The sequence below is a fragment of the Bison bison genome, unplaced genomic scaffold (genome assembly GCF_000754665.1).
Source record: "Bison bison bison isolate TAMUID 2011002044 unplaced genomic scaffold, Bison_UMD1.0 scf7180017864124, whole genome shotgun sequence".
Taxonomy (NCBI): Eukaryota; Metazoa; Chordata; class Mammalia; order Artiodactyla; family Bovidae; genus Bison; species Bison bison.
In genome coordinates, this window is record NW_011494696.1 from 61,755 (window position 1) to 87,106 (window position 25,352).

At 43.5% G+C, this 25,352-nt stretch overlaps 1 protein-coding gene across 2 annotated transcripts; it reads left to right on the forward strand.

Moving 5' to 3' along the window:
- The first annotated feature begins 1,035 nt into the window (after positions 1-1,035).
- On the forward strand, positions 1,036-10,090 carry LOC104988327 (pregnancy-associated glycoprotein 1-like). 2 transcript variants are annotated; one of them, XM_010839608.1, is made up of 9 exons: positions 1,036-1,130; positions 2,211-2,361; positions 3,340-3,457; positions 3,556-3,674; positions 4,861-5,054; positions 5,985-6,101; positions 7,765-7,906; positions 7,994-8,092; positions 9,794-10,090. In XM_010839608.1, the coding sequence occupies exons 1-9, from the start codon at positions 1,078-1,080 to the stop codon at positions 9,941-9,943; spliced, it is 1,143 nt and encodes a 380-aa protein (XP_010837910.1). In that variant the 5' UTR covers positions 1,036-1,077; the 3' UTR covers positions 9,944-10,090. The 2 variants fall into 2 exon arrangements, with proteins under 2 accessions (XP_010837910.1, XP_010837911.1); XM_010839609.1 differs by lacking the exon at positions 5,985-6,101 and having other exon boundaries at positions 1,045-1,130; positions 9,794-10,088.
- Positions 10,091-25,352: the final 15,262 nt, after the last annotated feature.

The following is a 25,352-nucleotide window of genomic DNA, read 5'->3' on the forward strand; positions in this document are numbered from 1 at the left end:
GTCCTCATTGCACTCCCAATTCTAGGCCAGAAACAAAAAACTGCAGAGACTGAAGGCTGATAACAGCACATTGCTGTGGAGATTTTGTTCCCACTTTTTTGGGGGGGTAAATAAAATTAGTTGCTAACATTAAAATCAGTAGACTGTACATAAATATCTAAACTTCTGATTCTCTTGAAAACATGCCCAACAGGCCTGCTTTCCAGCATGGGCGAAGTGAAGGAAAGGCTGCTCCCAGAGGTAAGGCCTGTGCTGCCCAGATTCCAACATGCCCACCTAGTCCTAGTATCATATCTCCTGCCTCCTGGGGCCAGGAGTTTGTGAAAACCAGGCTTCTAGCTCTCTTAAGATAAAGACTACTTTTGTCTTGATCAACTTTGACTTTGAAGCCTTTAACCCAGAACCTAGCACACAGTTCTTCCTTGTACGTTTGTTGGATGATATAAAATATCTTGTGGATGCATATGACATTTCTTCCAATACTGAAACCATGCAATTGAAGTACTGTTCTGCCCTAAATCTTTGATGCAGCCTGGCATCATAAATGCCCCTGATGTCTGCCATTAGACCCACTACCTAAAGCCAGTTGTTTGTCCCTGGGTTGTCCCTGAAGTCTTCACTTTGCCATTTGACAACTTATCATCCTAGAAATGTCCTTGCCAACGAAGACAGCAATGCATATCTCATGAGGTGGCTAGGAAGATGACATGAAACCACACGTGTCAAACATGGCCCCAAGTATCCATTTTCATGATGATTTTGGCAGTTATTTCTCCAAGTAGGCAAGGTTCTCTGTCTTCTTAGATGTCCATGCAGATCAGTTTGATTTTCCAGCCAAGGTTCAAGGAAGAGATTACAGTTCAATTCTCTGTATTCTGAAAAGCTTCAAAGTCGATTCGCCAAGAACTCTGATGAAGGTAAAGATTTTATCTAGACCTTTGTGTTTTTTTTCAGATCTTTTAGTGGCCTAAAGGGGAAAACTAGGGTAGGTCAGAGCATATATAACTAGGGGCTCCCGGTCACCACTACATGCTAAGAACCAAAACTTCCCTGAGTACTTGGAACCAGGAAAGAAGCATGAAGTGGCTTGTGCTCCTCGGGCTGGTGGCCTTCTCAGAGTGCATAGTCAAGTATGTATGGGGACCGTATGTCACATCATATTCCTTTCTCGGATTTTTCTTTTCATCTGATTATTCTACCACCCATCAGATTTGAAGGGAATGGAATATTTCCCTAAGAGTCTTAAAGTTCAACTCTTACTTTTTGATAAGTAACTTGCTATAGGAACTGTGGATCCCAAGGTCTTGGTGTAAATTTGGGTTGCACAAATCTTGGGGTTCAGACATGTCATGACCTGTTCAAAATGCAACTCCTTGCAACTGTTCAGTGCACAGTCTATGCAGATGTTGATGTGGTCCTCTGGAATAGCACTTTTCTACATTTTGTTCAACATGTTCTCTTTTCTCCTGTCTATTTCAATGTGTATATGCCTATGTCTACATCTCTGTATCACTGTCATTTATCTCTCCATCTCTTTGGAAGTCACTGGGAGTGTATTTCTCTTTGTGTTGTTTGCTTTTAATTGTTCATTTGACTCTTACTTCCTTCTCAAGCCTCTGAATTTCCCTTAATTTTTCCCTATGTCTTGGATTCTTCTTTTAACTCTCTCCTCTCTTTCAACTTTGAGGAAGATACACAATTTTATATACACTGATTTATATCTGACGAGCAGTGTGACCACTGCCAACTCAGAAACCTCTTGTATTTCAAATTGCTCCCTTGTAAAAGAGGATAAGAGTCCCCCTTCTACCTCCTTCCTTGAGGTTCTTTGAGAAGGAATGAGTGGGATGCCAACGGCAATGCTGATGGCTGTCATTGTTGAGACTTCCTATTTATCAGGTACCTTATATCCATCACTTCACTTATCCCCAAGGTATTCTATTTGGAGGGTTTGTATTGTTACATTCCACCATTTTGCTGAAGGGGAGACTCAGACACCACATGGTCATATGGCTTACCCAAGATTGCAGAAAAGAATCTGTATTCAAAACTATGTCTTTGCCATGTTATATGCATAAAATTCTGATAATAATGTGCCTCATAAAAATGATTAGAAAATACACAGGGCCATTACAATGACAGTTATACCTTAACACTGACAGCTAATTCTAGCATCTTCTTTGTTTTCTTTGTCAAATGCTCGGTGAAAGAATACCTATAAGGAGAGTGAAGACCATGAGAAAAACTCTCAGTGGAAAAAACATGCTGAACAATTTCTTGAAGGAGGATCCTTACAGACTGTCCCAGATTTCTTTTCGTGGCTCAAATCTAACTATTCACCCGCTGAGAAACATCAGAGATGTGAGTATTTGGGAAGGATGGTACTCCACAGCGCCCCCTGGAGCTCCAGCCTAGCATGGGGCTCATCTGGAGGTGCCAGATGGGATGTTGGGGTTTGGGGTTCCTACAGGAGGCAGAGACACTGGAAAAGAGGGACCCCCCCCCAAAGGAGAAGGCACTCTCATCCTCAACTGTTGGTTTTTGTGACTGGGCCTGGCAATTACCAGGTGGCAGGTAAATATCCATTTTTGTGTCAAAGATGTGTCATTAGTTTGAGGGTGACTGTTCCCTCTGAACTAAGTGAGCCACTCAGTTACAGATGAATAGTGAACCATCACTGATCAGAAGGTAGAACCAACTGCAAAGCAATTGTGAATCCCCAGGTAAAGGAATTCAGTTTCCACAGATGCAAGAATGACAGCAGAAAAAACTTACTGAACCTGTATTCTGTGTATTGCCATAAGAATCTAACACAGTGCTTACTGTTTTTAGATTAGAAAAGGGCTTATTTTGTCTTCAAGAATGCCAATGCCAGCCTGAGAGATAGGCAAAGAGTAAATACATCTCAAACAAAACAGTCACCTGTGTGGTGTTGATTGGATGTGGTCTAAGTTTAGAGGGAGTGGCTGGGGTTCATCAAGTAGGACCTCCTGGAGAAGGGGGTGCTATGCCTTGTTTTGAAGAGACCTCAGAGCTTCTCAAATGAAGGCACCAGGACTTTCCTGGGTGTCCAGCGGTCCTGGAGGCCCAGTGCTTATGCCTCTTGGCTTCCCATGAAGGAGCTATGACTTCAACACCTGGTCATAGAGTCAATATCCTGCATACAATGTAGCACAGGAAAAATATATCAAATGCAGATGCCTCTGTGACCAAAGTCTATGAGCTGCATGGTGGTTAGAAAGTGGTCTCAAGAGATATGTGACACCCAGAGGGAGGCATCAATGTGGGAATAGAGGATAGCCAGTTCTGCACTAACCCACTCCCTCCTTCTCCCTGTAGATCTTCTATGTCGGAAACATCACCATTGGAACACCCCCTCAGGAATTCCAGGTTATCTTTGACACAGGCTCATCTGACTTGTGGGTGCCCTCGATCGATTGCAACAGTACATCCTGTGGTGAGTACAGACACCCCCTACCCGGGCCATCTTTCACTTGCCCTGCTACCCTGTTTCCACCCTTGGCACCTGATGACACTCATCTCTTGTGTCTGCAGCTACACATGTTAGGTTCAGACATCATCAGTCTTCCACCTTTCGGCCTACCAATAAGACCTTCAGGATCATCTATGGATCTGGGAGAATGAACGGAGTTATTGCTTATGACACAGTTCGGGTAACAGTGTAACATATGCTGAGTCAGGACTGGCTATAGAGTGACCATGGCTTGCAAAACAGATGCAGGACCATCTGGCAGGACCCTTCCTAGCCTAACTCCCATAGATATTGGCCACCTTATCCACAGGATCATGTCTCTGGGGGGGCAGTGACCATGGTGACACACAAGCAAACAAATTAGCTAACCCAGAGAGTGGCTTGAGATGTGGACTTGCAGCTCCTCTGCCAATGAGCAGTTCAAGGTCCATTTATCTGGGAACGAGAAGGGATAAAGCACCCACTTTTATATTCACAGACTGTTCCAGCCACTTTCAGGTGATAACTGGTTTAATTCTGCAACAACTCCACAAAGCAGTTACTCTGATTAGCTCATGAGACATATGAGGAAACTGAGGTCCAGACAGCAAGGGCCTTGCTGAGAGCACACATGTGATAAAACATGGAGTTAGGCTGGCTTTTCAGGACTGAAGTTGCTGTGGGGTGTTTAGGGACAGGATAAAACTGATCTGAGGGCCATGGGGGCAGTCAAGGGCTTCAGGTATCCAGAGTGGGAAACTGGAGGCCTGAGAAGTCAAGGGGCCTGATAAATGAGTTTTCACTCTCGAGCACCCTAATAAATCTATGGCTTGCCTCCCCCAAAATACTTGAGTAGTTCCCCTCTCTCTCTTTCTCTCTCATACACACTCACAGAAATACACAGATATCCCCAAAAGTGAATTCCCCAGGCAGTAATTTCATAGAACTCTGCAAGCAAGATTGAGTTTTTGGCTTCTGTCTTCCTGGACAGATGCAGAGTCCACAGTACCTTACAGAGAATGCAGTCCATTCCTGTCATTAGGTCACAGTGACACCAAAGAGAAGGCTATCTTGCTCTTGATTGTTTTGTCCATAAGGTGGCATCAATGGGACCTGTCCTGACTCTTGGTTGCCCTACTTGTACAGGAGCCACGAGGCCAATTTAACTCACTCAGGTGGTGTTCTTCAGAGGGGCAGATGTTTTAAAATTCACAGCCTCTCTCAAATGGAACCTAAATTCCCCTTCTACCTTGCGCTAACCATCTGTGGGCAACCAAAGACAGAGCCCAGCCTCAATTCTTCTCTGAGGATCTAATGGCAATGCACCCCAGCCCAGTCCTAGCCCCACTTCACATATCTGTAAGTGGGAACACTCTTCTCTCCCACAGATTGGGGACCTTGTAAGTACCGACCAGCCATTTGGTCTAAGCGTGGAGGAATACGGGTTTGTGCACAAAAGATTTGATGGCATCTTGGGCTTGAACTACTGGAACCTATCCTGGTCTAAGGCCATGCCCATCTTTGACAAGCTGAAGAATGAAGGTGCCATTTCTGAGCCTGTTTTTGCCTTCTACTTGAGCAAGTAAGTCTGAGATGGACAATTCCTTTCTCCAAATTAACTGTAAGATGCTTTCAGTTGCACAAAAATTATAGAACACTTGATAAAGTATCCTGAGAGTAATATAACCAAGGATAACTATGGCCCCAGGGCCCTACCTGGCTTTACCACTGGTTTTTATAAATAAAATTTTAGTGGAACACAACCCTACTCCTGGGCTCAAGACCAGTAACTTGGTCTGGCGGGGGGGCAGTGGGTCAGTGAGGAGGAACGCAAATGAAAGGCAACAGGAAACAAGTTGAAGGAAAAGGCATTAGTATTTGCTTATGAATTTGATAAGGAAGGAAGGAGAAGGATGGTGGATATCTTTCCTTCCTCATTAGCATTTCACTGAGAAACCAGGACCAGCTACCCAATTTTTAGGAGCCAGGGAGTAATGAAAGTGTGGGACACAAAAGTGTGGGACCCCTTGTTCAAGACATATGAGGCATTTCAAGACAGGGAGAACAGAGGTGGGGTCCCTTCTGAGTGTGGAGCCCTTTGGACAGTGTAGGTCATAGGCCAGTGGAGCCAACTCTGGGTGATGTGAACCCACACCCTTAGAACTCCCAGGCTTTATTTTCCTGAAAAATGACAAAGAGGACACGAGGAAAGCCAAAACACTTCAGCACCCTGTCCTATGATGGTGTCTGAGCACTCAGGTCACTGGAGGTCCAGGGTGTCTTCAGAAGACATAAGGGATGGAGCTCAGACAAGTGATTCAGCTTCTAACCTCCTCTGTGCCACTCACGAGACATTAACAGACTTCAGTCTGGATCTAAATCTCTCCTAGATGCTATTTCTGCATCTGTACATCAGGACCTTTTTAGGGTGTTGATCATTGGATAAGCACAGCTCTCAGACAGTGCTGTTGTTACTGTCCTCCAAGGATCCCACCCTCACTTCTCTCTACAGAGACAAGCGGGAGGGCAGTGTGGTGATGTTTGGTGGGGTGGACCACCGCTACTACAAGGGAGAGCTCAAGTGGGTACCACTGATCCGAGCAGTCGACTGGAGTGTACACGTAGACCGGTAAGCCTCTCCCTCTGAGGGTCAGCCCAAGTGATGCTCCCGCTAATGTACAAGGACACAGGCAGACACACACAAATGCATTCTCAGACACACAGTCACACAGACATATACAGCACCTTCAACGACAGAGACAGACACACAGACACATGGAAACACACAAGCAGACACATATAAACAAACACAGAGACACATAAAAACATGCATAGCTAGTCAGAGACACACAAGCACAAACAGAAACACATACAAACAAACACACAAGCACATAGATACACAAACAACCCATGGGTTCATAATCCCCAGGCCTTCTGAACAAGGCTCTGACCAGGGTCCTAAAAGGGTCCAGAGAGGTCTGTGCAGCCGGGAGAGGGCTGCACCTACTGCCCTTTGAAGTGGAGAGCATGGTTAGAGGACTCTACAGTGTGGTGAACAGAGGATCAAGGAGAATTTCACCAGCCTGAACAGAGTTATGATAAGATGACCAACTGCCCAGGGCTACCTAGGACATAGGAAGTTCTCAGTACAGATAAATGTCATTTTAAAAACAGGGACAGTCCTGAGAAAATGGGGAAAACTGGTCTTAGGGAGCAGCTACCCAGCAGTGGAGAGGGGTTGGCTGCAGTCTTAAGACGTTAAAGCAACTAATAAAAAAGGCACCCCATGTTCATGGGCACACAGTGGGGCAGGGGCTATAACAGAGAATCAGGAAAGTGGGATCCAGGAGTGACCTGAGGACAAGAGGCATAATTGATAGGATTCTGTGTGATACTCTCGGACAAAAGCTGACTTATCCTTTGGAGTTTCTGTGGGCTAGTCATGTATTTCCTGGCCAGGGTCTCAGGGTCTGAGCTGGTTGTAGGAGCAGTTCTGGGAGATACCCTCTCCCAGAGGAGCCCCTCTCTCCCCCTACTATGAGAATCTGCTGCTCCTGCGAATCTCTATCTTCACTCTGTGTGTGACCCATTATTTGTTGCCCATCAGATACAGCTCTCTTGATGTTTCTTATTGTTTTCTCAGTCTTCATTCACTCATTGAACAGATAAGCATTGGACATCCACTGTGTGCCAGGCACTGTAGGGAGGCAAGGAGAATAAAACTCGCCCTCACATTTAAGAAGGCAGATGTACGTGAAGTGACTCACCCACATAGTGAATTGTAACTTTGGTACATGATAGACATGAGGAGGAGAAGGCAATGGCAACCCACTAAAGTACTTTGCCTGGAAAATCCCAGGGACAGCAGAGCCTGGCGGGCTGCTCTCTATGAGGTCACACAGAGTCGGACACGACTGAAGTGAGTTAGCAGCAGCAGCAGCAACAGTCATGAGGAAGGGTCTACAGAGATGACCAAGACAGGAGACTGATAAACACCAGGTGAAAGAATTCCCGAAAACAATACAATTAAGGTGGAATCTGGAAGATGAGAAGAAATTTGCTAATCAAAGGGGAGTGGAGTCTTCCAGGAAGGAAGACCAGCTTGTGTCAAGGTACAAAAGATCCTGGTGTATTCAAGTACTACATTTGAGGATATCAGGAAAGGTGCTGTGTCGAGAGCAAAGGAAAAGAGGGCAAAAGATGAAGGGCTGCTTAGGAGACAGTCGGGAAGGGGGCAACTCTGGGGAGACTCAGAGTGACCTTGATGCCCGCTTTCTTCCATTGTCTTTCAGCATCACCATGAACAGAGAGGTTATTGCTTGTTCTGAAGGCTGTGCGGCCCTTGTGGACACTGGGTCATCAAATATCCAAGGCCCAGGAAGACTGATTGATAACATACAGAGGATCATCGGCGCCACGCCACGGGGTTCCAAGGTGAAGGGTCATGCCCCAGGGTCACTCCCAGGCTCCACACACAACAAGGATCTCCAGGGCCAACCTCTCACCCTCTCTCTCTAACAGTACTACATTTCATGTTCTGCGGTCAATATCCTACCCTCTATTATCTTCACCATCAACGGCGTCAACTACCCAGTGCCACCTCGAGCTTACATCCTCAAGGTGAGGGGACAATACTGAGGGTTGGTTCTCAAACTGGAACTTGCAGGAATCCTTGGGCTGCTGCTGGGAGGAGGGCGCCCTCTGGAGGCCATGTCACACTATTGCAGATGCTGCTGAGCCCAGTGGCTGGGCCAGTGCCTCCCACAAAACCAAACACTTGAGAGTAATGGGCTGTGTGGGACACTGATCTTCCTGAAATAAATGTGGAGATACCACACCATATGGCATGGTGGGAGTCAGGGAGAGGGGAACATTAAAATTCTCAGTCCTCAAAGAGCTTCAATTCAATCTGAACCCTTAGGTGCATGAACATGAAATTCAGTTCTAGCAGTCCCTGAAATAGGCCATGTTACATGGAGAATGGCTGGGGACAGTCCCAGTGTGATGTCCCTGCATAAGTTAACAGTCTGCCTTCCCTTCTCAAGATTTTTCTGGTTTGAATGATAAATTACACGGTCAGCCTAGTCCTAGCCTGCATCTTCCCCTTGCTCTGGACAGGTGCCTCCTTTTTCAGTTGGGATACCAGACCCCTCTGTGGGGAGGTTGGATAATAAGGTGAATAAAGGGTGCACAGTGACTGCTCAGCCCCAGCAGAGGGAGGAGGCTTCATGTCAGCTCCCTGTGAGAGTTCAGAGCTGGCTGATGGGCTCAAAGAAGACTTTGAGGAAGAGAGGGAATTTCAGGAATTCTAAAACAACAAACTGATTGAGCCATTTTGAGGGTTGCTTGGTTTAGGAAAAAGTGCACTGGATTCCATGCAAATGGCATCTCAAGGTGGTCTGCACTGGGGCACTGGGGACTTACTAGGGCTGATGAGGGCTATGGACTGACCATTGGGGATGGGGAACCAGAGTACGTTACCCAGCTAAGCCTGGAGTGGCCAAAGAGGGTGAATGTGGGCCAAAGGAGGCTTCTCAGAGTTCCTGGGTTAAGTCTTCAAGAACGTGTTGTGGGCACTGCTGTATTTAAGATGGATAACCAATAAAGAGTTACTTTGTAGCACAGGGAACTCCACTCAGTTATATGACAGCCTGGATGGGAGGGGTGTCTTTGGGACCAGGATACCCGGATACATGTGGTTGAGTCCCTTTACTGTCCACCTGAAACTCAGAATATTGTTGATCAGCTATACTCCAATACAAAATAAAGTTTTGTTGTTTTTTTTTTAATAAAGTACAGATTGTGGGGATGGAGGAGGAGAACCAGCATTCTATGCAGAGAAAACAAGGAGCAGGAGTCAGAAGGAAAGAAACAGGGAGTGAGGGGAACTATGGACACACTTGTTCTTTTCAAAAAAATTATATTGAAGTGTGGCTAATCTTCAGTGATGCATTAAGTTCTGCTGCATAACAATGTGACTCAGTTATACACATAAAAATATATTTTTTCTTATTCTTTTTCATGTGGTTTATCACTGAATATTGAATATAGTTCCTGACGCTCTACAGTAGGACTTTGTTGTTTTTCATTCCTCTGTTTCCCCAACTCCCAGTCCTCCACTCACCACACCCTTCCTCATGATAAACTGATGTCTTGGCCCTCTTTGGTTTTGGATGAACTCTCATATACCCTGCTGCTGAGAAAACCCCTTGATACTTACTAAAAGAGGGAAATAAAACAAAGAATTGTGCTGGGTCTGGATATTGGGGGAGTCACCGGTAAGGGTTCATGCTGACTGCTGTGTGTCTTTGACTTCCCCAGGATTCTAGAGGCCACTGCTATACCACCTTTAAAGAGAAAAGAGTGAGGAGATCTACAGAGAGCTGGGTCCTGGGTGAAGTCTTCCTGAGGCTGTATTTCTCAGTCTTTGATCGAGGAAATGACAGGATTGGCCTGGCACAGGCAGTATAAATGCTTGGAGTGGTTCAGGAATTAGTAAGGCCACTCCTAACACACACTCACTCACACTTTGGGCACTCCTGCCCAGGATGCTGGTGAACTGTATTTGGTGTTCTGTACACCCTATTCTCAGTAAAGAATAAAGGGTTTCACTCTTAATGATGCTGAAACAAAGGTTGCTTCTGTTTGTGTCTGGGTGTGAGGAATCTAGAACCAAGTCTGAATCAAAATTGAGAGGAGCCCTACTCCAACTGGCTTCAAGGAATAGGGAGACTCACTGAAATGATTCTGGGAATCCAGGATACAAGAATCAGAGCAAATACAAAGATCTCAGTGACTGGACCCAAGAAATCAGAAGCCATCAATTCTCTCGCACCCTCGCTATTTCCCTTCTGTCTACTTTGATGGTTTTAGCCTGGCAACTTTTTTTCTTTAGGCTTCTACACCTAGTGAGGGAGTTCAAGCTACCTGCCCTAGGGTTTTAAATCCTGAAGGCATCACCTAGTAAGGAAAAAAGTTTGCAGACATCAGAGTTCAAGGGTGTTCTCTGAATCACCCACCTCAGTTCACATGTACAGCCCTAGATCAGCCATCCTGGCAGGGACATGGGGTCTTATGACTGGCTTTACATGGTCTTTGGCCTTGACCCAGCAACACACATGGTTGTCAATTTCCTCCAGAGCTATGTGACTGATGCTGGGGAGAGGCAACCCCAAGGATAGCAACTGGCATGTGGTCTAGGCCATGGAAGAGTTTGTGATGACCCACCAACTCCACCACTTCCACATTCAGAGGAATTATAAGGGATAATGAAATAGACTCTCTTCATCCCATCTCAGATGAACTTATCACTGGGCTTCTCCTCCAGTGGATTTTGGATGAGGTACTTCATGCAGAGCTGGTTCCCTCTTTTTCCCACGCCCCAGTCACCAGCTCTCTGCCACATATGCCTGTTCTGTCCTTTCCAGCCCTACTTGGTAAATGGTGGCTCCAGTGGATCCCTGAGCCATCCTCCTCCTCCAGGGCCCAGAATCCCCCTTCCTTGGCCTCCAATACTGTTGAGGATAATGCAACGCATGTATCGGTGAACCCAGGGTACACAGAGCCTTCAGCCTTTCTGAGCTTCCTCCAGGGCTGGAGCTACAAACTATCTGCTTGGAGCTGCCATGGTTAGGCTCTTTTGAAGTGGAAGAATCCATTCTTTCCACCTGGAGGCCCTTAGTACATGGCTCAGCTAAGAGAGCAGGGGTCACAGGTTGATTTCCTTTCAGATTGACTAGTTTGATCTCTTTGGTTTATAAGGGACTCCCAAGAATCTTCTCAAGCACCACAGTTCAAAAGCTCAATTCTTCGGCATTCACCCTTTCTTATGGTCCAAATCGCTCATCTGTATGTGATTACTGAAAAAAATAGTTTTGACACTACAGACCTCTGTAGCAAAGTGAGTCTCTGCTTTTTAATACACTGTGCAGGTTTTTCATAGCCTTTCTTCCTTCCAAGAAGCAAGTGTCTTTTAATTTTGGGCTGCAGTCAAGCTCCATTGTGGTTTTGGAGCCCAAGAAAATAAAATCTGTCACAGTTTCCACGTTTCCCTCATCAATATGCTATGATGTGGTGGGACCAAATGCCATGAACGTTGAGTATATTTTTGTGAAGAGTTTTTGAATATTGAGTGCCAGGGTCCAGCCCCGGTTGGATCCAGGGATTCCCTCAGGATGACGGCATCAGCGATTAGAATAGCAAAGCAAAGAGATTTTAGAGACTCATTATAACTGGTTTACGTGGAAAATCAATATAACCCGTGACACCAGGTTTGCTCTGACCATGGAGGCCACAGGCACTCTCTCGAATCACTGAAGGTGCCCCACCTTGGGCACCTTCTCAAGTGGGTCTTAGAAGCCCAGGCAAGTAAGTGGTCTCAGAGGACCTCCACGCTCCAATTATTTTGGCCTGAAGGAAGATCAGAAGAGAAAAGGAGGAAAAGGAAACAATAAAGAACGACACGGGGAGACCAACCTTTGAGCAAGGCCCATAGCTTTATTTTCAAAGAGAGCTTATTTAACTTAAGTTGTGCATAGAGGATAATAGGAGGTGTGAAATCATGCAAAGTCAGCAGTCTTTGATCCTTTTCGAGACCAGGCTTTCTTTTCTGCAAACTTATTATATATAAATGGTTTAGGTGATTTACATCATCTTCTGGTGAGAAGACCTGTTAACATTTTATGACTCTGATAAAGGTTTGTCAACCATAAGACTTATTTTCTCTAAGAGTAATTATTTTAAAGTTTGGCGCCATCTTCCGAAGGTGTTAGATAAGGTTGCATTCCTATAGGGCAGAGGTACAGTGGGTTTACAACAAGGAAATAATTTATTACCTTGAGGGTCTAAAGTTGTTAGCACCAAGGCCACTACTTATTTTTTCTATGTACCAACTATATTAATTAGTACACTTCCAAGGATACAATACAGGGGATGTGGAAACTTGGCAGCAAGCATTGGCTTAACAATGAAATCTTCTACTAGTTCTAACAATTTCTAACTCTCCAAGAGGCTCTATACTATTTGAATATCTTAAGCTTCCCGTGCCTTTCGTGGTTGGGAGACTGTAAACAATCGTAGCTGTAGGAGTCCAGATAAACCTGTCAGGCAAGTTAGAGAGCCATCTGAGGGGTTTGGATTGAAACACTCCTATTATGCCCAGGAGGCTAATTAGCTAGAGCTCTAAGTTGATTTCCTTCGGAGAAAAAGTGGTCAGGGATAGCCCCCCGTTAATGCCAGAGGAGGTGGTGAAAGTCGTAAAATAGTAAAACAGATTCTGGTATTGGGGTAGACACTCAGGCAGATCCAGGGGGACCCCCTTGAGCCCTGACTCGCCTTTGCATATCAGGCCTCTCCGCATGACCTTTGTCATGGGTGGGAACTCCTGTGCTGGCTCCTGGCAGTTGAGTTTTAAGCCAGTTTTTGCATCTGCTATCTCATCAAGAGGCTCTTTAGTTCTTTTTTGCTTTCTGCCATTAGGGCAGTGCCATCTTCATATCTGTGGATGTTCATGTTTCTCACAGCAATATTTATTCCAGCTTGGGATTTATGCAGTCCAACATATCAAATGATGTAGCCTATATAGAAGTTAAATAACCAGAGTGAGAATGTACACCTTGTCATGCTTCTTTCCCAGTTTTAAATCTATCAGTTGTTCCGTGTCTGATTCTAACTGCCACTTTTTGACCTACATACAGACTTTTCAGGAGACAGCTAAGGTGATCTGGCACTCCCATTTCCTTAAGAATTTTCCACAGTTTGTTGTGGTCCTTTATGTGAAAGGCTTTAGCATAATCAGTGAAGCAGATGGAAATGTTTTCTGGGATTCCCTTGCTTTCTCTATGATCCAATGGATGTTGGCAATTTGATCTCTCATTCCTCAAACCAGTTTGTACATCTGGAAATTCTCAGTTCATGTAGTGTTGAAGCTTAGCTTGAAGGATTTTGAGCATTACCTTGCTAGCAAGTGACATGAGCACAATTGCATGATAGGTTGAACATTCTTTGGAATTGCCTTTCTTTTGGATTGGAATGAAAATTGACCTTTTCCAGCACTGTGGCCACTGCTGAGTTTTCCAAATTTGCTGACATATTGAATGCAGCACTTTTATAGCTTCATTCTTTAGGATTTTTAAATAGCTCAACTGGAATTCCATCACCTCTCCTATCATTGTTTGTAGTGATGCTTCCTAAGGCCCACTTGACTTCATACTCCAGTATATCTGGCTTAATATGAGTGACGCAAACATCATCCCTATCCTGGTCTTTATGACCATTTTTTGTACAGTTCTTCTGTGCATTCTTGCCACTTCTTCTTAATCTCATCTGCTTCTGTTAAGTCTCTGACTTTTCTGACCTTTATTGTGCCCCATCCTTGCATGAAGTGTTCCTCTGGTAGCTCCAATTTTCCTAAAGCAATCTATACTCTTTACAGTTCTGTTACTTTCCTCTAATTCTTGCAGTGTTCACTTAAGACTTTCTTATATCCCCTTGCTACTCTCTGGAAGTCTGCATTCCATTCAGTATATCTTTCCCTTTCTCCTTTGTTTCTCTTATTTTCTCAGGTGTTTTTAAGGCCTCCTCAGGCAACCCCTTTTCCTTCTCACATTTGTTTTTCTTGGGTTTGGTTTTGGTGACCACCTCCCATACAATGTTACAAACCTCCATCCATAGATCTTCAGGCTTCCAGACCTAATCCCTTGAATCTATTTTTCATCTCCACTATAAAATCATAAGGGATTTTATTTAGGTCATAGCTGAATGTTCTACTGGTTTTCCTTACTTCAATTAAACCTGAATACTGCTTGCTTCTGCCTAAGCATTGTTGGCAGATCACCACCCACCACTCCCAGTCAGTGTGGAGCAAAAACACACAATTTGAAGACTGTTACCCTGGGTTTATGCTTGGCTTTTCATATGCTTAGCTGTGTGACCTTGATCAAGTCCCTTAACCTCCGTTTTCTCATCTGGTCAGTGGGCATGATGATAATAATTCCACCTCTAGTTGCATATGTGCCTGCTAAGAACAAGTGGCCCTGAGAGAGCTTACTTGGTTCCTGAGTCTGAAAGAGTAAGAATTATTCTGCCACCTAGGGAGATGGAAATCTTCTGTTTAGAGATTATGGTTGCCATCTCCAAGGCTAAATACTGATTCAAGCCAAATGACATCTATCTCTGAACCTGATCCAGAACTCTGACTGAGCCAATGATTCTGTTTTCTCGGCCCCCAAAAGAGCTAATGATTACTGTCTCAGATTACTCCCTTCCAAGCCTTACCAGTCAGCCTTTCCTTGTCAACTACTTCTAGCCTGAAATCACACTGCAAGGAGAGCTGTAAGACTGTTGGTCTCTTTTCGGTTTCCCACATCTCCAGCGTAGAAAGAAGTAGCTGTTATGGCTACTTGTCATAGCAACAGCTATGGCAACCTGTACAGTCCAATCTCAGCCTGTTAAATGAAACTGTCCCCATTTGGACCCTCATGTTTAAATTACCTACAGTTGCCTTAGAAACCTTCCTATGCTTGCTGTTTAATGACCAAATATGTGTGGACTTAATCTAGTTTTCTTTCCCAAGCATGATTTCAACCATTCAATGAAGTAAGCAGACATTTAGTCATCTGATTATCCACAGGAATTGACAAAAGCAAACCACCCATCCATTTCTTGCTGGCCCCAAAACAACATTGAAGTGATCTGCTGAAACAATGTGATACATTGGCATGTACAATCCAGAAGGGACATGTTTTCTGGATCCGTTTTCCACCTAGTGCCAGATGTCTACCACAAGCCTCACACTCCAGCAGCCGGTCACCTGGTTTTTGCAGACTCAGCCCACTCCAGATCTCTTCGACATCCTTCAGTAAAATCTAGAGAACAAACTCAGTCAAAGCTGTCTCTCCTGAAGAAAACAGTTTTTTGTTTTTTTAGAAAACAATTTTTGGTAACACATTCAAAATCTTGTGCTCCTTGCCTTGGATTCAAGGACCTGCACCAGAGGATGGGAAGCCTCCCCTTCCAACTAAGTATTTCTCCACTCCAACCAGGACCAGAGCCTTCACTGGACCCTGTCTGCTCATTGGTATCATTCAGTTGCTAAGCCATGTCTGACTCTTTGTGATTACATGTTTGGCAACAAAACAGGCCTCCCTGTCTTTCACTATTTCATGTAGTTTCCTCAAACTCATGTTCTTTGAGTAGGTGATGCCATCTCATATTCTCATCTGTCTCCCTCTGCCCACAACCTTTCCCAGTATCAGGGTCTCTTCCAAATAGCTGGGTCTTGACATCATTGGCCTAAGTGTTGGAGCTTCATCTTCATCATTAGTCCTTCCATTGAATACTGTTCTACCACTTCCAAAACAAAAGTCATTTTTCCAATCACCTAACAATATTGAACACTGATAAAGTTTAGTAGAAGTCGGATCTGGTCCTCTGAAAAAATCCCAGCACTGCCTCCCTGCCTTTCTCTTACCATTCTTTCCACCTAGCATAGAATTGCTTCCCTACAGCTTCTCCAGCTTGAAATGGCCTGCTGACCCAAAATTGTCAGCTATCCAGGAATTGTTCCTTCCTCCTTTCTTAAAGACTTCTGCCTGCTCCTTGATTGTCCTCTGTACATCAGTTCAGTTCAGTCTCTCAGTCATGTCCACTCTTTGCTATATCATGGGGTGCAGCGTGCCAGGCTTCCTTGTCCATCACCAACTCCCAGAGCTTGCTCAAACTCATGTTCATCAAGTTGATGATGCCACCCAACAATTTCGTCTTCTATCTTCCCCTTTGCCTCCTGCTTTTAATCTTTTCCAGTATCGGGGTCTTTTATAATGAGTCAGTTCTACCCATCAATTGGCCAAAATAATAGAGGTTCACTTCAGCATTGGTCCTTCAAATTAATATTCAGGACTGATTTCCTTTAAGATGGACTGGGTGGATCTCCTTGTAGTCCAAGGGACTCTCAAGAGTCTTGTCCAGCACACAGTTCAAAAGCATCAATTATTTGGTGCTCAGCTTTCTTTATGGTCCAACTCTCACAACCACTCAAGACTTCTGGAAAAACCATAGCTTTGATTCTACAGATCTTTGCTGGTAAAGTAGTAATGTCTATGCTTTTTAGTATTCTGTCAAAGTTTCTCATAGCTTTTCTTCCAAGGACCAAGTGTTTGTTTTTTGTTGTTGTTGCTGTTTTGTTTTTTTTTCCACAGCTGCAGTCACTATCTGCAGTTATTTTGGAGCCCAGGGAAATAAACTCTGTCACTGCTTTCATTGTTTCTCCATGTATTTGCCATGAAATAATGGAACTGGATGCAGTGATCTTCATTTTTTGATCTGTACGTACCTAATCAAGACCATTCCCAATATAATGAAATGCAAAAAGGCAAAATGGTTGTCTGAGGATGCCTTAGAAATAACTTAGGAAAGAAGACAAGCAAAAGGCAAAAGGGAAAAGAAACACATGCCAATCTGAATGCAGATTTCCAAAAATAACAAAAGAGATTTAAAAACAAAGCCTTCCTAAGTGATCAGTGCAAAGATATAGAGGAAAACAATAGAATGGGAAAGACCAGAGGCCTGCTCAAGAAAATTAGAGGTAGGGAAGGATCCTTTCATGCAAAGATGGGCCAAATAAAAGACAGTAAAGTCATGGACCTAAGAGAAGCAGAATATATTAAGAAGAGGTTGAAAGAATATGTAGAAGAACTATACAAAAAGGATATTAATGACCCAGATAACCACGATGGTGTAATCACTTACCTAAAGCTAGACATCCTGAAATGTGAAGTCAAGAGGGCCTTACGAATCATCACTATGCATAAAGCTAGTGGTTGTGATGGAATTGCAGTTGAGCTATTTCAAATCCTAAAAGATGATGCTGTTAAAGTACTGCAATTAATACGCTAGCAAATTTGGAAAACTCAGCAGTGGCCACAGGATTGGAAAGGTTGTTTTCATTGCAATCCCAAAGAAAAGCGATTTCAAAGAATGTTTAAATACCACACACTTGCACTCATCTCACATGCTACCAAAGTAATTTCTTCAAGCAAGTCTTCAACAGTACATGAACCATGAAATTCCATATGTGCAAGTTGGATTGAGAAAAAGCAGAGGAACCAGATATCATACTGCCATCATTCATTGGATCATAGAAAAAGCAAGAGAATTCCAGAAATATACCTACCTCTGCTTTATTGACCATGCAAAAGCCTTTGACTGTGTGGATCACAACAAACTGTGGAAAACTTACAGAGACTGGAATACCAGACCATCTTATCTGCCTTCTGAGAAATCTGTATGCAGGTCAAGAAGCAACAGTTAGAACTGAACATGTAACAACAGACTGGTTCCAAATCAGGAAAGGAGTATGTAAAGGCTGTATATTGCCACCCTGTTTATTTAAATTATATGCTGAGTACCTCATGTGAAATGCCCAACTAGATGAAGCACAAGCTGGAATCACGGTTGCTGGGAGAAATATCAATAACCTCAGATATGCAGAAAAGACCACTCTCATGGCAGAATGTGAAAAGAAACTAAAGAGCCTCTTGATGAAAGTGAAAGGGGAGAGTGAAACATCTGGCTTAAACTCCACATTCAGAAAATGAAGATCATGGCATTTGGTCCCATCACTTCACGGCAAATAGATGGGGAAACAATGGAAACAGTGAGAATTTATTTTTAGGGGCTCCAAAATCACTGCAGATGATGACTGCAGCCATGAATTAAAAGATGCTTGCTTGTTTGAAGGAAAGTTATGACAAGCCTAGCAGCATTTTTAAAAGCAAAGACATTACTTTGCTGAAAAAGTTCAGTATAATCAAAGCTATTTTTCCAATTGTCATGTATGGATGTGACAGTTGGAGCATAAAGAATGGTGAGTAATGAAGAATTGAAGGTTTTGAACTGTGGTGTTGGACAAGACTCTTGAGAGTCCCTTGGATTACAAGGAGATCCAACAAGTCCATGCTAAAGGAAATCAATCTTGAATATTCGTGGGAAGGATCGATGCTGGAGCTGAAACTCCAATACTTAGGCCAACTGATGTGAAGAACTTACTCATTAGAAAAGACCCTATTACTGGGAACGATTGAAGGCAGGAGGAGAGGAGGATGACAGAGGATGAGATGGTTGTTGGATGGCATCACCAACTCAATGACATGAGTTTGAGCAAGATCCAAGAGTTGGTGAAGGACAGAGAAGCCTGGCGTGCTGCAGTCCATGGGGTTGCAAAGAGTCAAACGTGACTGAGAGACTGAACTGAACTGAACATACTCCATAGCAAATGCTATTTGTAACTGTCATGTTTCTCCAGCAAGACGGGGCTCCCCAAAGTCCCATATCCCTAGTCAGTCTGCACCCATGCACAGAAGTCACTGCCTAACATTCACAAGGCATTCAGTGAGTTCTGATTTCAGGGGGACCTCCATTTTGGTAGACATAGAGGAGCAAAGGACACATTTATTCTCCTGTCTCAAACAAATCAAAGAGCAGTTTTTTACATCAAATGTCAAGCAGCAGAGAATGGATTTCTGAGGCAGGGAGCAAGCAAGGTGAGTTCTACAATTGCCCCAACTCTATAAATAGTTTCCAACACATACATGGAAGGGCTATCTAGGCAGAGACAAACGGTCTCCCCAAGAAGAGAGATTTGAGACTCTAGATAGTTAGAGTTCACAGGAGAGAGCTACACACAGAGAACTGTGTGAGTGTACAGGTGATAACCTTCCAGTTTTCAGCAGAGAGTCAATAGTACTGGTCAGGATTATAGGGAACAATCCTTGAGTCTCAAATTGCAGCAAGTCTAATGGTGTCCCCACCCACCAGCATGGAAATTACTCATAATCCCCATGACATCAGTATGGCCCTGAAGACAATACTTCCTTACTAGTGGGGAATAGTAAACCTGGTCTAAAGGTTGGTCTTGTATCAGCTAAAAAACCTGAACAGCAAGCCTTCAAAAAATGCAATTGTTTCCAAGAAATTAAGTGTCTGCAAACAGTGCCATGAATAATTTATAAAAATTAAGAATATCCAGCTTCCAAAGGGTAAAAATTGCCATATCCAGTATCTATCCAAAATGAGGGGAAAATCAATTAGTAAAAACACAGCTAAAATATACATTACATAATTAGCAAGGAAGGACATTAAAATGCTTCCTAGAATAATAATCTTTATAGTCATCAAGCTGAATAATATTGAGTATGTTAAATAGAGACATGGAAAATAGAATGAAAAGACTGTGGGAAAAAATTTAATTGTGCATCACAGAGATTTGAAACAACTTTAAGAATACTAACATATATGTAAATGGCATCCCATAGGAAGTGAAAGAAGAATAGAGAAAAGAACTACATAATTACTGGCTGAAAATTTTCCAGATATGATGAAAGCTTTAAACTCATTAACACAGAAGTTCAATTAATTCAAGGACAAGAAATGGGACAACTATTCAAAGGTGCATGATAAGTCATTGTTTAAAACAATCAACCAAAGAAATGTAACCAGAAGGAAAAACAGACACAATAGAACAAATATGGGAAAGACAGCAGATTAAGCATACGAAACAATGTTAGCCAGAGGACACTGGCACCACATCTTAAAATGCAGAGAGAAATATAATTGACTCAGAATTCTATACCCAAGAAAAATACATATCAAAAACAAGATAAAATACTTTCTCAGATGTACAACAACTATGAGACTGCATCACCACAAACAGACCAATGTAACAAGAAATTACTTTAACCAGGGCTGAAACGTGAGATCTCCATGATTCTAGCCATCTCAGTCCTTCAAAAGACCTTGATAAGGACAAACAAATATTAAAGTAGAAATAGTCATTGTGTTTCTACCCACTTCTAGAAAGTATTGCTAACTCCTCAGTTCTGGATCTTGCAATGCTGATGGACTAGATGGAGAAGTGATGTGAACAGAAATAAGCAAGGTGAGACAGGTAGGTCAGAATTTGAGATAACAAAGACAAGGTATTTAGAAGCTGAAGAATTGAGAGAGATTTGGGACCTGAGTTGGAAAAGCAGTTTTCAAAACAAATTGGTCCTCTGGTGTGTATAATCCTCACTTCAGTCCTTAAAAGATCTCTACTGATCAGTCTGCCTCTTTTTTCTGGAGCACAGTTTAGGTCCATCTAGGTGTTTCTCATTGCTGTTCCTTTCTCCTGGCTTCCACACTGTACCCAGCCATTCAGCCTAATCCATTTAGAAAAGGTTTGTTCTTTCAGACAGGCAATGCAGGCTACCTACAAAATGATCTATTCTCTGATTCTCTTTCAAAACTGAAAATAGTTTGTTATATATCCATGAGCCCAGTAACTACAGGACTGCATTTCCTACCCACCTGTGCTCTTAGTCATGACTGGTGACTGAGATGCAAACAGATCTGTAAGAGGGATTTCTTTAAAGACTGCTTTCAAGGAGCTGATTTAGCTGAGAGATTGGACTCTTCCCTTCCCTACTTTCTTCCTAACTGTTGTCTGGATTTTAGTTGTGATGGCTGGAACTCCTGCAGTTGTATTTTGGACAATCATGTAACCCAGGAGATGGATACCACCCAAGCTCTGGCTGGCCCACCTGCAGCTTTGTTTCAGTGGGAGAGAAAAATCAAGTTTATCTTGCTAAAGTTATAGTAGTTTTAGTTGTTTGCAATGTGCATCCAAACTTAATCCTGATACTACTATGTGTTTAATATGACATAGCGTTATTATTTTGTTAGCTTTAGTTTAGTGAATATATTTATGTTTTACATTTCTCTATTTTTTTATTTTATAAATTGATTCATCAACCATTATACCTAAATTGTATAAATGCAAAATTATGATTATAAGCATGCTTTCCTTTAGATTTTGAATTTTTATACTTTCTTATCCTCTTTCCTTTCTTGTTTTCTGCATATTGGTACAGCCTAGATCATGTCCTCTCTGTTAAACTCATCCATATCCATATCTGCAGGCCAAAACAGACCAAGAGCTCTGTGGGGAGAACCAAAGAAGAATGAATACAGGGATATGAATGAAGGGTGGTGGCCTTTGTTACTCATGGTGAATGTTCTGAAGTAGGATCACATTCCCCTGCCCTTCTGTGTGCCCACAACCCCCAAGTTTTCCATGAACATGGAAGATACCTTGGCCAGTGGAATTTGAGTAGAGGTGATATGTCACTTCCAAATTGAAGTATTATTTTCTGTTCCACTAGCTGGAATGCAGATGTAATGACAGGAGCTGGAGCAGCCATGTTAGACCAGAGGTAAGTAGCACAGGTGGAAAATATGACAAGAAAGAAGTGGACCCTCATCTCTGTGGAGAGACCTGAAGTAATATTATATGAAAGAGAGTTGAAATTGTATTGTATTTAAGATAATGTTATTTAGGGTTTGATTACAGTCATTGAATCTGTAACCAAACACTCAGAATAGAATAACTGACCTTTGTGTTAGCCTTGTCTTGACATTAGGGTCTGAATGAGACAGTATCTACTGATGTATACTTAGAAATGAGTCAAGTGACAGCCCTGCACTCTGGAAGCTCTAGTGTGGGATTCAGAAACTGAACCAAGAACAAAGCCACATGTCAGGACAGCTTCAAGATCCTGTAGGAACCCTTGGGAGGGGAACTTCAATCAGTTCTGATCTCAGGAGGTTGCTTGAAGCAGGACAATCCTCTCTCAGTCTCCTCATAAATAGGCCATGGTGCCAAGTTTCATGTAAAAGTGATTTATTTCAAATTCCTTCCAGAGTGTTTTCCCTTCTGAGCCAGTGTTTAAGACCTGGTTTGGGAAGATCACAAATGCCCCAGGGCAACTAACCCAGTGGGCCAAAACTACTGAGCCTGAGTGCCCTAGAGACTGATCTACATCAGGAGAAGTGCAGGATTGAAAAGCCAGTGTACTGCAATTACAGAGTAGCCCCTGCTCGCTGCAAATAGAGAAGTCCTGAGCAGCAGTGAACACCTAGTGCAGCCAAAATTAAAAAAGAAAAAAAATTCTCACAAAGAAACCAGTGAGGTCTCAGGGGAAGCAGGACATGAAAAAGGATGAAACCAGTCTGGGTCTGATATCATGCAAGTCATGGAGAGGGAAGCAAGAGCCTGTTTTCACAGGGAACTTGGGATGTAAGTTGTGCCTCAAACGTGCCCCAACCCAAGGATAGGGAGCTGGGATTTCACTCTCACACTAGCATCTCCCTCTCATCCTTCAACTAACATCCAGCTGGTGTCTCCAAGCCATTGTATTACATCCTGCAAAGACAAATCAAAGGTGACACTAGAAGCAAAAGACATGAAAGCTCAGGAAAATATAACCTCAGAAAATGTTTAGATATCTGCACCCATTCTGGCATATCCAGCATCATATCTGAAATCCTGCCAGTCTAAAGAACTCAATGGGTCTCTACATGTAAGCATTTTTAAAAAATCAGCTTTTAATCTATATAGTAGTATAGTTGATTTATAGCATCGATTAATATTTGTTGTATAAGAAATTAATTCCCTTATACATAGACATGTATCCATTCTTTCCTAAATTCTTTTCCCATACAGGATATTACAGACTATTGAGCAGAATTCCTGTGCTGTACAGTAGGTCTTTGTTGATTATCTATTAAATAGAATAGTATACAGATATTAATCTCAAACTGGCAATTTATCCCTCTCCCACCTTTCCACATTGGTAACTATAATTATTGTTTTGATGGAGGGAAGTGTCTAGGCACTTTTTGGATCAGGGTCTGTGCTTGTGAGAGTGGAGTGGCCAGGGAAAGCAAACCTGAGAGAGACTCATTTGAGATGATGCTAAATGTTGAGAAGGACCTGGATATGCAAAAAGCTGAGAGAAAAACATTCTAGATGTGGGAAGTACTCCCTGCTAAGGACAAATGTAACCAAGTTTAAAGAATGGCTACCATTCCACTGCCAATCTTCCTTCCATGCTTGGAACTTGGCCTACAGGTCAACCACCATGACCTCATCCCATACTTCACTTGTGAGTCAGCAGCAATGAGCCATGTCAGCCTTCCCAAGAAGGGAGAACCTGGGGTTATCACAAGGCTGAATATGCTCTGGACTCAGGGTCTTGTCCACAAACTGGTTATCACCAGGAGCATCAGGTGCCAGGAGCACCACCAATGCCTCTGACTATCTCCATGTACTTGTTCTCAGAAGTAGAAATGCCAAGGAACTGACAGAGCAAAGAAACAAATAATGACTCCTGTTTCATCTTGCCCCGTGTGATTCCCCTGGCCTTTTGACCACACTGCTTTCTGCCCAAAATCTCTTTCCTCTTTTGCTTCCTCAAAGGTGGCTTGTGAATAATATCAGCACCTGACTGTGAAGCCTGGTGGCTGGGACTCAACTCACAATCAGCTGGGACCCAGAGATGCCCAGCTTTGGCCTGAGTTTCTGTCCTTTCTCTCCAACCAGATTCACAAAGCAAAGTCTCTGAAAAACATAAGGGTGATTGTAATTCTCTCAAGGCCTTTGAATCTCCAAGGTCTATTTGGAGCATCAAAGAGAACATATTCCCCTGCATCCAGGCTAGTCTCAGACCTTAGCCTCTCTCAGCCAGGGATTCCCTGAGGAAACATAAGATACTTATCTAAGTTGCCATAAGGCTGAGAAGAGAATGCTTCTCACTGTGAAAGGAGGTTCATATTATCCAGTCACCCAAAGGTCTGTGTTGTCTGAATGAGGATTGGGAGCTCTGGGGATTCTGAGTTGTGAGTGAGTCAGTCACCACCTGTACGACGGCCTCTGAGGGTCACTACAGCTGGGGATCCCCCACTGTGCCTGGAACCCAGAAGAAACAGCCTGCAGTATTGCCTTCCTGCTGCTACAAGAAGGTAGGTCTGCTGATAAAATCAGAACCAGACTTGAGGGACAACGGGAAAGGAATTTCCACTCTTGTGCCTGCAGCTATCTGAGAGCTGCCCAGCAGTGGATGAAATGGAGTTTTCTCTCATCTTTCCTTTCCTGAAAGTCTTCTGGTCTGAGAACCAGTGTTTCTGGGTCACAAGTCTTCACTAATGTACCTGCAGCTTTAGAGTTAGTCATACAACCCAAGGTTCAGTTTCCCATCTCTTGGATGAGGGAGACTGGACTCGCTCCAGAACACTTGTTCCAGACTGAAGCTCAGTGCCAGTCAGTGGACAAGAGGCTCAGAGGTGCATGTTGCTGAGGAAGCTGAGGCTGCCTCTGGCGGGCAGGGGGCTGTAACTGTCTGGTGATGTTCATGGGTCCTGGGCTCAGGACTGGGAGTGGTAGACCACTTGGCACAAAGCTGCTGTGATACCGAGGACCTTAGAGGCCTTGCCCACTGGAACTTACCATCATTTGGGTTCTGTGGGATGAGATCAGGTACTTAAAAGTCAGAAGTTACCCATGGGGAAGTTTGTAGATTCCTCAGCAGAAACCCAATTTAGGCTGATGAATCATCTCTGCTAAAAAACTCAAGGAACTAGATATGCCAGGACTCTTAGACAAATTTTGTAGTATTTTAAATACTATTTAAAGTAAGTCATCTTTTGGATGACCCACCATTTGCTCTCTGGCTTGGGATGATACCCACAGTTAGAGTGGAATCAAAGGGCTCTGGGGGAGGCTGTCCCTCTCCCTGTGACTCAGTAGGAGTGAGTACAGCTCTCTTCCCTCCACATATGGAGCAAGAATTCCACCAGGAAGGATGTGACCTCCAAGTTTAACCGGAAGACTCAGGTAGATCTGACCCTCAGGTAGGCACTATTCTTTTCCCAGTGCTTCTTCCTTCCCTCCTGCGTCCTGTGCAAGCTGACCACCTCCTGGTTCCTGGGTTCTGAATTCCTCCTCCCTTCTCTTGCAAATATCCATGCAGTCCCACTTGTGGCTTCCTCTCTACCCAGGCCCAATCCC